The sequence below is a fragment of the Macrobrachium rosenbergii genome, chromosome 16, assembly GCF_040412425.1.
Source record: "Macrobrachium rosenbergii isolate ZJJX-2024 chromosome 16, ASM4041242v1, whole genome shotgun sequence".
NCBI classification, from domain to species: domain Eukaryota; kingdom Metazoa; phylum Arthropoda; class Malacostraca; order Decapoda; family Palaemonidae; genus Macrobrachium; species Macrobrachium rosenbergii.
The window spans coordinates 45,622,887-45,636,929 of NC_089756.1; the positions used below are offsets into that span (position 1 = coordinate 45,622,887).

Genomic DNA, 14,043 nt, shown 5'->3' on the forward strand with positions numbered 1-14,043 from the left:
TTCTATTTCTCCGCCTTTGGTTTTGCCCTTAACGCTGAACCTACGGCACCTGTTATTGCCCCTAATTGTGTGATAGTTTCGACTCTGTGTTTAACATTATAAGACCTCGGTTTTTTTAGTCATACCTTTAGGTTTTATTCACACGCTGAACCAGTCTTAAGGAACTGAGACAAAACTGCTTTCTCAAGGAGAGGGTTGTACGAACTTCTCAGAATACAGTATAAGAAGGTGATGGCCTACTTAAAAAGAGCAGTTTACTTTGTATATTTCTGGCTGCTGCTGTTGTAAGGGCGAGTATAATAGTTATCATGCTTTGCGGTGCAAGTAGGTAGTTTTTGTATATAAAAGTAGTATAACTTTGAATTATGCAGATTATGCAGGTTAACCTTAGTGATTTTGAGGCAGTCCTTAAAGGCTTTGCATCCTAAAGTTTTGGAAGCTTCATTAAGTATTCAACTAAGAATCCTGAGTAATATTGCCGAGTTTTAACAAAGAATCTCTTCGCCGTTCTGAGTAATCACCTTTCTTTTTAACTTTGAGCCTTGTGGATTGTTTGGAGAAAAATCCAAGGGTACAAACCTCGATAACTGGGGCACATGTTGATCGTGCTAGAGGCTGATATTGAAAAGTAGTAATTTGACAACTTTTGCTTACTCTAGAAAGCCAGCAGTGTTACTATCATGGTACAAGTGCGTTTTTAATGACAAGCATGTTTGAGAGCAAAAGAGCTTAGGAATTAACCTTAGCTATTGATTTGTATATTGAGAAAAAGTATACTTGCTTAAGAGTGTGGTAATCTCTATGATTAGAATGGAACTTGAAACATTCCTTGATGGTGGTATTTGTAGACTTGTATGAAAAACTATTAACACATTTGAGTACGATGTAGTGAAGAATGTAATGACCGAACTTCAGGGTGGCAACTACAAAAAAAAAAAAAATTACTTTTATTTTAGTCTCAGTAACTTGAACAGAAAAGCCTTAAGATTTAAGGAGAGAAAAAGCTAAATGGCATTAGTTTTACTAAATGATTGCTGAGGGAAAGAAATGGTGTATATATTGCAAAGGATTGAATCGAGGACCTCTCGCTCTAGGTGAGGTCTTGGTATTGGGTAGTCGCTTTGTCTGACTTCAGTTTGAAGTACTACTCAAGTAGCCTATAACTCTTCCTGCTTGCCTTGACTAAATCATTGGTCAGATATTAGTAAATAACTTCTTAATAAGCATAGTATTGATAGGAATCCACTTCTAATTGCTGCTCATGAGGACAGTTGCTTAGTGTTTCTTCTGAATTTGGCTAAAAGAAAACTTCAAGGGTTTTTATTACAGTCTGAAATATAACACTGTGTAGTGACAATTTAACACGAAGCAGTTTCTACACTGGATTGCAGCTAATGTAAATTCATTAATTTTTAATGAATCAGTTGGATTTTGAAAATATGTACCCTATTTAATATAAATGAAAGTAGAGATGACTTTCCAAGCTGATAGCTGAAGGTAGTGGTTTTAAAAACAATTTTTATTCTTTCAGGAAACCCCATTATTACTGAATGCGATGGTTGAAACTGATGCATAGCCGGAAGAATGGCAAGTCTTTGAAGTAGTTTATTACAAGGCTTCAGGAGGTACGAATTAGTGGTAAAATCTAAAGACAGTACAAAGGATTTTGAGTTTTACACCAAACTGCTTCAAGATGCACCAGAATTTTACAATGTAAGTATGACTATAATGCATCAGATACAGGTAGTATATAGGCAACTTAAATTTCTAGACCAGAGGTTATGAACAGTTTAATACTGATTGGTAAGTTGACAGATTTCCGATTTAGGAAAAGCTGCAGGCCAAAATATAGTGGTGGATGGGTTACGTGTGAACTTTTTCATAAATTTAATGGAGAAATATAGAAAAATTTAAAGGTGTTTGGTGTCTGCAATGTTGTTTTAGATTGTAAAAGTTGGTTTGCCTTAAATTTTGCAAATGTTCGGTGTAAAAATCTCAAATTTAATTAAATAAAATAAGTTCTTTGCAAGAATACACTCAAGTTTTCTGACGTCTGATATTATTTTTCAGACATACTCCTTTAATTGACTAGAGGCCTGTTTTTTTCTTAACGTTGAATTTTGATAAGTGGGTTTTTCAACTTGATTTCTAGTGTGTTGTGTCTCAAGATTACTAGATTTTACAGATTTTTATGTCGACGTAGTATATTTGTGGATGATTGCAAGCTTAGTAATATAGTGCCAGTTAAAAAGAGTGGCAGATATCTGCAGACTGCTGAAAACTTATTTTTAACCACTATATAAGTATGTGGTATCTAAAGGATTTGTTAGCTGATGATAGTCAATATGCATACAGGATAGTTCTTTTATACTTGACATGCCATTTGCATGGGAACCTTGTTAAGAGTTTTGAGTGCAGAGTAATTCAATTAGGTTTTAGTGCTGGTTTCGATTTAGTAAATCACAAGGCACTTATTTATAAACTTCAGAATCTTGGAGTGGGTGGATTCGTTTTAGGATTACTCCAAGATTTCTTTATGGGTAGGCAGCAGCGAGTTTCTGTGGACGGGATCTTTAATGAACCAAGACATGTTGTGTCTGGAGTTCCATAGGGCAGTGTTCTTGGTCCACTGCTATTTTTAGTGTATACAAGTGATATGGTTGTTGGCCTGGAAAACGAATATTGTTCGTAAGGCCTCATATATTTATGACAGTGATAGAATCAAATGCAACCTGTTTTAGGTCGTTTATACTTCCTTTACTGGAATACTGTTCTCCCGTTTGGATGTCTGCTAAAGCCAGATATATCTCTTTTAGATAATGGTTTGTGGTGGTAGGTTTCTGCTTCCTAATAGTAGCAGTTATGACTTGGACCATCGACGGATGGTCTCTTGTTTGTCACTTTATCATAAGGTTATATTTCAACAGATCTTTCACATTCACAATTAATCCCTGATCCCCTTTACCTGCCGAGAGCAGCCAGATTCGCTGAACGTAAATGTGCCTCGCAGTCGAACTTCTCAGTTCCAGAGGTCCTTTATTCCTCACACCGTTGGACTGGGGAACTGCCTCCTAGAGGATGTCGCGCAGTTGGAACTTCAGAAGTTCAAGCGAAAATGCGATGCATTACTACCCTAATACTATTCTTTTTGCATTTTAACACATTTTTATATATTTATCTATTTTTTTTTAATAGTTTGGATCTCTTACTGCTTCCTAATGAACACCATATTCTTTGGAAGCTTGAAAATTAAAGTCAATGGCCCCTGTGGGCTTGTTCTGTATGAATAAGTTTCATGTACTGGATGATTAATAATAATAATAATAATAAATTATTTATTATTATTATCATTGTTATTATTATTATTAAAAAATACTCATGGCATGAGTCTTGAAATGGAGAAACAAATCCACGGTTCTGTATATGTACATACATTTGAAGATAAATCTGTACAGAAAGCTTTCGGGAAACTGTTCTATTCCCCTTTTCAAGGAATCGAACAGTTTCCCGAAAGCTTTCTGTATATAACATAACTGTGAATTTGTTTTCTCAAATAATAATAATAATAATAATAATAATAATAATAATAATAATAATAATAATAATAATAATAATAATAATAGCATTGTTGATAGACTGGTGTAGCCATGTTAATGATTTAAATATTTAAGTAAATTTTTTTTGCTTTAACCCACACACTGTTTATAAAAACGATTTTTCCTAAATCAGATCTCCTGCATTTATAATAAGTAAGGATTTTTAATGGTACCTTGAAAATTGTGATGCTGACATTCTGAAGCCCCATCAGTATATAGGTACACCACTGAACTATTAGAAAGCTTTGTTTTGCAATTAAAACATAGTTTCTCAGTCTGTAAATGTTTTTCATCAGAAAATTATTGCAAAAAAATATTCTTTGAAAAAAGAAGGCTGCAGTAGTATACTCAAAGTCGTCCAGAAGTAAAATGTAGAAAATAGAGGTCTGAAAATAGAAACTCAATGTAAAATATCAAAATGGTTAGGTAATAAAACTCGGGAGAATCTCTTAAGGCATCACACCTGAACATTTAAAATAGAAACTACATAGTGAAAACAGTGCTGACACTTTGGGAAAAATGTGAATCCTTATGGATCATTAACCTATTGTAATGTTTTGGAGTTTGTAAACAGAACTCCGATTATTCCTAGATAAGCTAGTATTTACAACGACTAATAAGTTCCCGAATAAGGATATAGAGAACATATGGCTTGTTTCAACTGTCGAATGGAGCCTTCAATGTAAATTACGTCTGTAATCTGTTATCCAGATTCAACTTGAAATTCCTCCTTGGAGTAACGGTTCACAATTCAAGGACTCTTTTTCGATTCATAATTTGACTTGAATGTGTGGATCTAATTGAAAATGCAGCAGTCAGTGCTGCCATTACAGGAAAATAATTGAACAGCCAATGTCAGTAACTTCCTTGCAATAAAAAAAAAAAAACAAACAAACCAGCACACTTAATCATGTAACAGGCAGCTTGTATACTGAGTGGTTCTAATGGCCTAAGAGAGGGGAATGAAAGTAACTGTGTTCAGCAGGAGGTTTTCCCATTGCAGTAATGAGTTGGAAAAGTGTGTGCCATACGATAGTGTACTGGAACATGCAGGAACCTCGTCACCCATTTTCCTCTCGGTTATTTGGACATAGTTCCTTGAACTGAATCTAATTAAAGAAACTAAAGGAAGCAATATCTGTCCTTATAGATGATTCAACAAAGATTACATAGTGTACAAACAAAAAAATTCCCGATACAGTTCTGAACATTAGAGGTTGTTTTGAAAAAATTTAACGGTAAAGTCTAGAAAAGTGGTGAGTGGTACTATTGTATATGACAAGTAATACCCTAACCCAAGAGGACTTAAGTCCAAGAAACCACTACTTAAACTCAAAGCAGTTGCTGTACTACAAGGCAATGGTCAAAGAACATAAGTAACCAGCATATTGGAAAAAATCTGCATTCCAATTGTTTAGGCTGCCGCCTTATACAGATAAAACTGCATGGTGTAAGATGCAAATTTAAGGTTCACTAAAATTTTGTTCTTTGCTTCCAGCCACCATAGTTAAAATTTATTAATCTAATTCTAATTATTAATCTAATTCAAAACTCATAAAATACTTAGCTTTGCTTATTCTTTATAAAATAATGCTTAAGCTAAGTGCTAATACATGAAGCTAAGGTGAAAAATGTTAAGACTAGCTTGCCGCATGTAGAGATTTAATACCTTGACAAAGTGCATTTTCATTTGCATAGCCAAAGAGGATTTGAGCCCAAGTGGTTATCCATTTTGAATCCAGGAAGTGAATGATTAAATAAAGAAGTCTCTGATCTTTTTTTTAAACTAGACTTAAACGGCGGTTAGGTGTTATTTAAGTAATAGAGTATTAACATAGTACTCGGGGCTGACGGAAAAAGTTTGTTACATTCTTTTGCCTCTTGTTTTACAGGAGAATTCAGCTGTCTTCTAAGTGATGTTTAGATTCTTGCTTCAGTTGCCAGACACACGTCTTGCTTCGTACGAGTATATAAAGAAGCTTTGGAAATGGTCTTGATAAATATCTAGTTTACAAATTCCAGCACTCCGTGAATCTGGTCAGCATTTTAATTTTGCTAGTGTAGGCAACAAGGGAAAGGAGATACACAGACAAAGTTAATCAGCAGTGTCAATGAGTACAGAAAGTTAACCATATCCGAATCGTTGTTGTTACAGCAGATGAAACCCACAACAGAGGCCAAAAAATTTGTGAATTGTGAACATTGGTCATGCGCCTATAATTAATCCACCCTTTGTGACCCAGTCAATATGTTTAGCAAAACCTGTATATTATTATGGAATCTCTTATCTGAGTTTCCAGTGACTGTAGTAATGATGCAAACCTCTTTTACCAGAAATTTTGCTTGGCTTTGCTTATATCTATCTACGTTTTTATTGTTTTAAACAAGTCATTGGAGTAGAAATTAAAATCTAGTCAACTATTCATGGATGATTTGTGAATTTTTAGTCAGTAATACAGTAACCCACCAGGTGGTGGAGATGTGTATACCCGACAGGAGGAAACTAAGAAAACAGTAAGCCATCAGAGCTAGTACAAATCTTGTAGTTCTGCTTCCAGAATTTACACTTAAGACTTCTGATTACACATGGAAGTTGCCCTTCAGTCTTATTTTAAAGTTGTAGTGCTAATGCAGTATTACCGTTTGTAGTTTTCTGGAATGCAGAAACATTTGAAACTGATCCCTTATCAGTTTTAAGTTGTCTTGTATTCTTCCAGCAGTATTTTCTTTTACTGTGAAATCGCATCGGGTATTTGAAATTACTGAGGTCATTAAGGGGGTTCGTGTGGCTTTAGAATTTTCAGGCAATTTGAAAATTTGAGATAAGATTTTTAGTACCCGTGACTAAACGGCGAATCTGAAGCAATTAACAATTTGAATGACTCACTTTTACCAAAGACGAGAATCGTCTTTGAAGAAAGAATAGTATCAGTGACTAAACGGCAAATCTGAAGTAATTAAGAATTTGAATGACTGACACTTTTACCAAAGATGAAGAAAGAACTATATATCTGTTCTTAGAACTGTGCAACATAGTTTTCAGTAGGAATAAAGTTGCACATATGATGCCTACCTCAACGAGTTTCATGACCCACAGAAATCATACACTGTCGGGTGAATAAAACCACTTAACCAGTGCTGGTTAAAGTTTGATTTTATAATACAAATAATCTATTAACCTTGAAATATATGTAACGTTCAGTTAAAACTACCTTTCAGTTGTCTGGTTAGGGTTAGGGTACTCCACTTGTGTCAAGGTCAGGCTTTCAGTTACGAAAGTGTGTTGTGTTCATATTCAAAACGACTGTCAATCTTGTTCGGAACTTTGTTAGGCCTAGCTGCTGCCAGTTGGTCATGAAGCTGTCAGCAGTGGTTAAAATTTATCTTAGTCAGAATGACTCGAACCTGACTATAATGACGGCCTGGCGTTGAAAAGAGAGACTATCCTAAAGAAAGAGAGAGAGAGAGAGAGAGAGAGAGAGAGAGAGAGAGAGAGAGAGAGAGAGAGAGAGAGAGAGAGAGAGAGAGAGAGAGAGAGGATGGTCTTTTACGTCCAAACCTAATTTTAACATCGACGATTTTTTGTTACAGAAAAACGACTGAGAGGGGATTGAAACTATGCTAAGAAGCGGTTGCCTGATAGTCAGAATGAGTGGCCACAAAGGTAGCAGCACTCAAGAATGTATAAGTCTCAGAAGAGGACAACGCAACCGAAAATTTTGGCAAGGTATATTTAGAGTTTGGGCAGCGAATCTTGCTTTTTTGTTTGTGGAGAGAGAGAGAGAGAGAGAGAGAGAGAGAGAGAGAGAGAGAGAGAGAGAGAGAGAGAGAGAGAGAGAGACTGTCTTTGAAGAAAGTCCAAACGTAATTTTAACGTCTGTAATTTTTCGTTTCAGAAGATGGACTGAGACAAGACTGCAACTGTCCCAAGAAATAAGTGCCTGATAATCAAAATAGCAGTGGCCAGACAGGCAAGATCATTCAGGAGTGTATAAAGTCAGGGGACAACAACGCAACCAAAAAATTCTAAGGTAAATTTAGAGTCTCTAGGCCTTAAATCTTGTTTTGTTGGAGTGCTTGTTAACCGGACTGCTTTTCGTGAGGAGTGACACTTTTATGCTCGATCTTGATGTCAGGCCTTTTCAGAATCGTTACTGATTTCTGCCTGGAATGTGTACATTTAAAGTTTTCAAGTTCTCAGAGACTTGGGTTTTGGAAGTGAAGTGACAACGTACCATTTTCTTTTGATAGTAGTGAACCCTAATCCTGGAAGACTTTCTTAGTCTAGTTTTCAGGAGAATGTTAATATTTTTTGGAATGATTAAATATTTGTTTGAATGATGTTGGTGAATTGTTTAGCATTGTATGCTCATGACTGGGTGGTTGGTACTTAACTATTATAGTATTTTGCTCTGGTATTTACTAAAGTAGTCGATAGTGTTTGTGATTAAAAAGCGAGTTTAAATTTGGGGATTCAAAGTTACCATTTCATGACAGCTTTGTTTAGAATTAAGCTTAATTCATCAGAAAATATACTTAAGAATTGAAGAGCTCTTGCTTATTAAAGACTGGAATGTTATCCTGTTAGTTTGTGGTGTGGTTTGTGATTTTGAAATCGTCAATGTTATGAAACTGAAGACTTAAGAGGTCAGTACTGTAGGTTAATATTAAAAGCAAAATGGGGTTGGGCATGAGGATCTAGTTCAGGTGTACTTATGGATTTAGAAGTCTCCGTACCAAATAATTTGCACCATGATTAGCATTTGGCAACAGTTTTTAGTTTGATGATTCAGAATTTGTTATTCTCGATTTATGAATTTAAAAGCCAGCTAATGCAGGCTATTTGATAAGGAATTCCAGAATGTGAACCTTTAGAAGGTTCCTGAAAGGAGTTTTTATGACATTTGCAAGATCATTGACCTCACCCCACCTCTCCCCGCAGTGGTCTGTGTGTTATCCAAACTTCAGAACTTGAATCTCTCGGAAAACCAAATATATAACTGGGTAAAACAAAATACCAAACAAATTGGATTAATGTCATAAACATGTATTTACAGTGGTGGTATTTGATTGTTTGCAAACTTTGGTAAATTCCATGATTTAATGCTCAATTTTCAAAACTGAGGGGAAATGCTCTTAACCTTTAACCCAAAATGCTTACAAAAATTGGAATAAAGGGAAGACTTGGATGGTGAGTTCCTGAATTAAAAGACATTTTCAGCAAGGAATATTCATAACTGTTGGGAGTTTCATATGATAGTTTTGTAAGTTGTCCAAATATGCAGGTTAATGAAAATGCAAAATATATATCATTTTGAATTGCTTGGAAAAATGTTTTCCATAAGTCAATCCTAAGTTGGATTGACTTGAGATGTAAGGTTGATTTGATATATGAAAATTTTGCTCCTAAGCCAAGCTGGGGCACTTGCAGCCATTCAAGGCATAAGACAGTGAAATGTGGGAGTTGGAGTGGTAGGACAGCAAGATGGAAGAAAGGAAGTGGCAGCGATGGGGAGTTGGAGTGGTGAAAAGATGGGAAATACAGCTAGTTAAAGGTCTGAAATGCAGATACAGCTGGGGTCTTAAGGTAGACATAGAGGATTACTTTGGTCCGATTTGGCTACGGTGCTGTTGGGGGAAATGTCTATTCCTTTCAGACTTGAGGTGGATGTGAAATGTAAACTTTTTTGAAGACATGTCATCAGATTTACATTAAATTCATATGCATCCTATGGGGTGCTCACCACTAGCGTAACGCAGTAACGTTCATTCATCAAAGACTAGGACGTGCAAGTGTTTCACAAGTTGTCCTGTTAACAATTAAGATTCTTGAAATTTTTGCGAATACAAAGTATTAAATTTTTTTAACTTGTAGCTGCTTATAAATTTGGATTAAATTTTCCTTGAGTATATTTGATACAATAAAATTTTAATACATGTAAAATTCAAGCATGCTGATGAAACTTTCGTTGGTTAGACCCAGTCAATATTTACTTGTCTACATTAGTTGATTTTGTATCGTGTCACCTCTTGACACGCTGAAAAGGTGAACTTGAGGGGTGTTGCATTCATTTTTGTAAAATATTAGACTTTGTTTGGGGATTGTTTTCCATACATTACATAGTCCTCTTGCTTATATTTATCATGGAAATCTTGCAGTTTCAGAGCTGCTGGTGGTCAGCAGGATTAGTTGTGCAGACAGGTCAGCAAAAAATATATAGATGACTTTATAATTTCTAGGCCAGACTTGCAGTGTGTGCATAACTGGGCTTTAAGACGAGATATGAAAGGCCAGTAAAATATTTGCAATGAAGGAACTTGGCCCAGAAAAGTGTGATGGTGCAAAGATTTCGTATGCTGTCTGTGAAGAACTGTTTCTGCATATGTTTTGCTGAGTCAGAAATTATATTTTTACACGACTAGCAAACCAGGGTGCGTATAGTAGCAATGACTTTACATCCTTTCTTAGTTTCTGTAATTTTTTCAAAATTTATTTTTACATGACTAGCAAAAGGGTGCGTATAGTAGCAATGACTTTACATCCTTTCTTAATTTTTAACTATTCTTTACTTATTTCAAAACATTTGACAGTTTCTGGTGGTGGTTATCAACATCAAGAAAATTTTTTTTGTAATTTCTTTTGCACCAGGGCAGTTAAACTGTGCACTTTATAAAAAAAAATACTGCAGGAGCAAATTATTAGTGAAAATTATGCATTAAATTTAAAAATTACTTTTTTCTGTAAGATCCCACCACTCTAGACTTAAATTCTCCTCTTTACAGTGGCCAGGTTAATTGTAACAGTGTGTACTTTGCTGTGAATTTTCTTCAGTTATCCTTCAAAGAGACTGCTGTTGATGTTGATGAATAAGAACTTCAGTTAATTTTTAATGATAGAGATACAACACCTTTTACCAGTTAATTTTTAATGCTAGCAGAGATACAACACCTTTTACCAATTATATGTGTAAATAAACAACACCTATAGAGAAACGTAAGCTTTTAACCTTGACACAATACTTAGTTTGGTTTGGTTTCAAAACTAATCTTGAAATACTCGAACGTTTTATTTTGCATACAGTACTCAAATTATCAACTGATAGGTAACAGGTTTCAACAAAATGCATAGGTAAACAATTTTAACAAAATCAATTTATATTGTTTAAATGCTGCTCATCTTGATGACCACCTGTCCTTGAACTTAATTATCTACTGAAAACCAACTTGATTTTATCTGTAAAGAAACAAAGTTCTAATAACAACAATTACATTTCATTAATCCAATTCACACATGATTTTACCTGTAAAGAAACATAGCTTTAATAGATAATTTCATTTCATAAATCCAATTCAAAGTTTCAAAAAAAATAAGACTAAAAAGTAATGTCCATTCCCTAGACGATACAGAGGCAATCATTGTCAGTAACTTCTACAAACAGAAAAAAAAATAAACTGAAAAGTACAATTTGTTTTTTCAGGTTCTGCAAAATCTCCGGTGTTACACAGCAAATGTACCACATTACGCAACTAGGTATAATAATTATACCTCTCCATGTTATATTATTTGCAAATAATTCTGCATTACAACTGTGATAAAGCCTATGAGCTTTCCCCAGAAAATGCAAGCAACACAACAGCAAGATTTTCAAGTTAGCTGGGTTTACAAGTTCACCCCTCTTGCTGCCAGATCCTTCCACTACAAATGACATTTCTTCTGATTACACAAGTACCTGCCTCAGCAGCCAGCCATTTTACTGAGATTGTACCCACCTTCGCCTCTAAAAATTCTCCACATGACCATGACCAAGCCCTATCCAGTACAGCCAAATGGCAGAACTACTTCAAAACCTGCTTGTGTGCATGAGGATTTGATAAACACTCAGAGACAGCCATTTTACAGACAGATCCTTGGCTACATCACCAAGCCTTATCCAGTCCAACCAAAAGGTAGAATTACTTCAGCTGCTCCACAACCTGCCTGTGTGTATGAGGATTTAACAGCAGAAATCTTCAAAGAACATTTGCCAAGCAAAAGTTACGTCAGGTGCATGCAGCATTAGTCCCCCAGAGCAATTTCCAGTATCTTCCAAGAAATATATTCCTGCAAGCAAGTAACATATTTACTCCACAGTATTAGTGAATATTTGTGAAGAGCAAACTCTACCCTGCAAATTAATAATGACTGAGGACAACCTGACCAATGGCAACATTTGTCAAGAGAGAAAACATTTCAAGGCAATTACATAGTATGGCACTTTATTTCATAATCACTATTTTCATTATTATATATCCCATTGTGTGACAATTGGGAAGAATGGCCGATATCTACTACAGCACTTTACAAATGAAAGGAACTGAAGAGAAAGACACTCTAGCGTGGAAATAGTGGCTAAAGAGAAGGAATTTAAATTCCCTAATGAAACTACATCCTACATATTTTAAGATGCCAAGTTTCTCCCCATGACTAAGAAACCTTCAACAATTGCATCTCGACAATTTTTTTAGGACATTTTTTCCTGTTATAGATATAGAGAATGGCACAACAGATATAGCTGAATCAGAACTTAAAAAAAAATAAGAAAATGAGATACTGAGAAAATCTATTATAAAGTTTCTCTCCTATGGAAGTGAAATAGGCTAAGCAATATTCCCATTGAAACAAGGAGCTTAACTTTCAAATGCTGAGTAATATTTATAAAATTCCCACTGAAACAAGAAGCGTAGTTTTCAAACGAAACAATTACATCTGGAACCTAATTTTGTGTGACTAATCCAAACTGTAATTAAGGTATCCCCTACTACTAAGCGTATTTTGTAAATGCAGGCATTTACTGTATAATTGTAAAAATTACATGCAGTAGAAGGAAAATTTGGTGATTACTTTTTGCTAGAATAACCACTATTCGTCCTCGAAGGATTTTCTGGAGTGTCACATCAAGGCTTGAAAAGAAAACAATGGAAGGCTTCAATATGTCACTCCCAAATGTAACCTTACTTACATTCATCACCCTTCAGTAGCAGGCTTTTGAGAACTATGTTGTCGCTGCTTAATTCATTGGATGAATCTGACAAGAGAAGTGTACAATATATGCTCTTCTTGAGAAAGGGAAATACGGGAAGCAATGGACTCAAGAGTTTCCTCCTCCCAAGCCGAAGAAAGCTCGTTGTGACTCAGAGCCTCCAGCCTCATCCCTAAAGGATCCTTTCAACAACAGAAAAGGGGACAAAAGCAGCAACAGCATCCCTTTTGAAGTGTAAAAAGTGTGCTCCAAAAAGATGTGCAACTTCTGGCCAACCAGGAGAAGGAAATGGAACAACAACAGGCTTATCAAGGGCAAGGGAAGAAATGGAACCCAACAGGCTTACTACATATGGTCGGGGGTTGTCTTCCACAACATCACGCACAACGTTTGTCCTCCCCGTGGACACAGTATTAGCCTACCTAAAGTAAGAAGACCTGTAATGAAGTTCCTTGAGAGAACAATGCATTTTTGACAACCACAAAGCACAATACCCAACAATAGTGCTGCTATTAATAACCAGCTGTTTTTTTTCTATATTTCATTTACTGAATAGTGCTAAATTGCTGTAAAGTGAACAATAAAATCTGAAGTATCTCTAAAGCTATTATTATAGATTATAGATCCACAATTAAAATTTCCCTCCTAAAGTACATTATTAAACAATTAAACAAGCAGTTACTTGTAAAGTTAATAAGTACCAATTAAAAACTAAGCTTTAAAACATGAAACTGTTTACTTGCTTTGAAGGTAAAAGAGTAAGAAACATTGTGCAATTAATATTTGGCAATTGTTTTTTGAGTTTCCATCAATATACATCACCTTAACAAGTCTCTGAAGGGTGTGAACAAATGTCACCAAGGAAACCTTTCCATCAATACGCAACATCTTAGCAAAGGAAACCCTGCAGAGGTATCTCTCTATCAGCATAACCTGAAAAACAAGTCCATTGTTGCTAAATTTGCTCCTGAATGTAGTGCTCATAAAAAAAACCTGTGTACTACCATGCTACACAAAATACATTAATGTAAATCGCATGTCAACACTAGTAAGAATCAACTACAATAGTAAGAATCGACTACAAACCAAGAAAGCAAAGATGATTTTCTTGTATGCTACTAGAGATTATTTCCACACAAACTGGATATATAAATTTTTATAGGAAGCCATGGATTTCACACAAAAATCTGTATGTACAATTAGTAGAGTTGTTCCTTACTCTTTTTGCCAGAAATTAATAGTATGGTAAAAACTGCCAACTCTAAAATACAGCAAATTAAAAAATTTCTAACATCTCTTGATGCAGAGAAAAAAAATGTTAACATTACCAACTTTGTTGTAATTTTAACATCTCAGGAGACCAATAAAAAAAAAATTATCTTCATAAAAACTACCAATTTTAATTTAATTAAACATCATGATGCAGA

The 14,043-nt window shown here is 35.1% G+C and overlaps 1 protein-coding gene and 1 long non-coding RNA gene across 11 annotated transcripts in view; one reads left to right on the forward strand and one right to left on the reverse strand.

The window, feature by feature from the left end:
• The window catches only part of LOC136847399 (uncharacterized), a 105,849-nt gene that overhangs the window by 5,536 nt on the left and 86,270 nt on the right, over nt 1–14,043 (forward strand). Inside the window, exons 2-5 of one of the 3 annotated variants that reach the window (XR_010855727.1) lie at nt 1,532–1,713; nt 7,188–7,323; nt 7,493–7,627; nt 9,756–10,028. This is a non-coding gene — a long non-coding RNA (uncharacterized lncRNA). Of the gene's footprint in view, nt 1–1,531; nt 1,714–7,187; nt 7,324–7,492; nt 7,628–9,755; nt 10,029–11,074; nt 13,214–14,043 lie in introns of those variants that run through there. The other 2 variants (XR_010855728.1, XR_010855729.1) reach the window with 2 other exon arrangements.
• The window catches only part of LOC136847398 (uncharacterized), a 485,856-nt gene continuing 482,457 nt past the window's right edge, over nt 10,645–14,043 (reverse strand). For 3 of the 8 annotated variants that reach the window (XR_010855723.1, XR_010855722.1, XM_067119042.1), the window contains exon 4: nt 10,645–13,549. Coding sequence is in view for 2 of the 8 variants with exons in the window: in XM_067119042.1 (XP_066975143.1) it covers nt 13,506–13,549 (44 nt within the window). In the remaining 6 variants the exon portion in view is untranslated. The remainder of the gene's footprint in view (nt 13,550–14,043) is intronic. The other 5 variants (XR_010855725.1, XR_010855720.1, XR_010855721.1 and 2 more) reach the window with 5 other exon arrangements.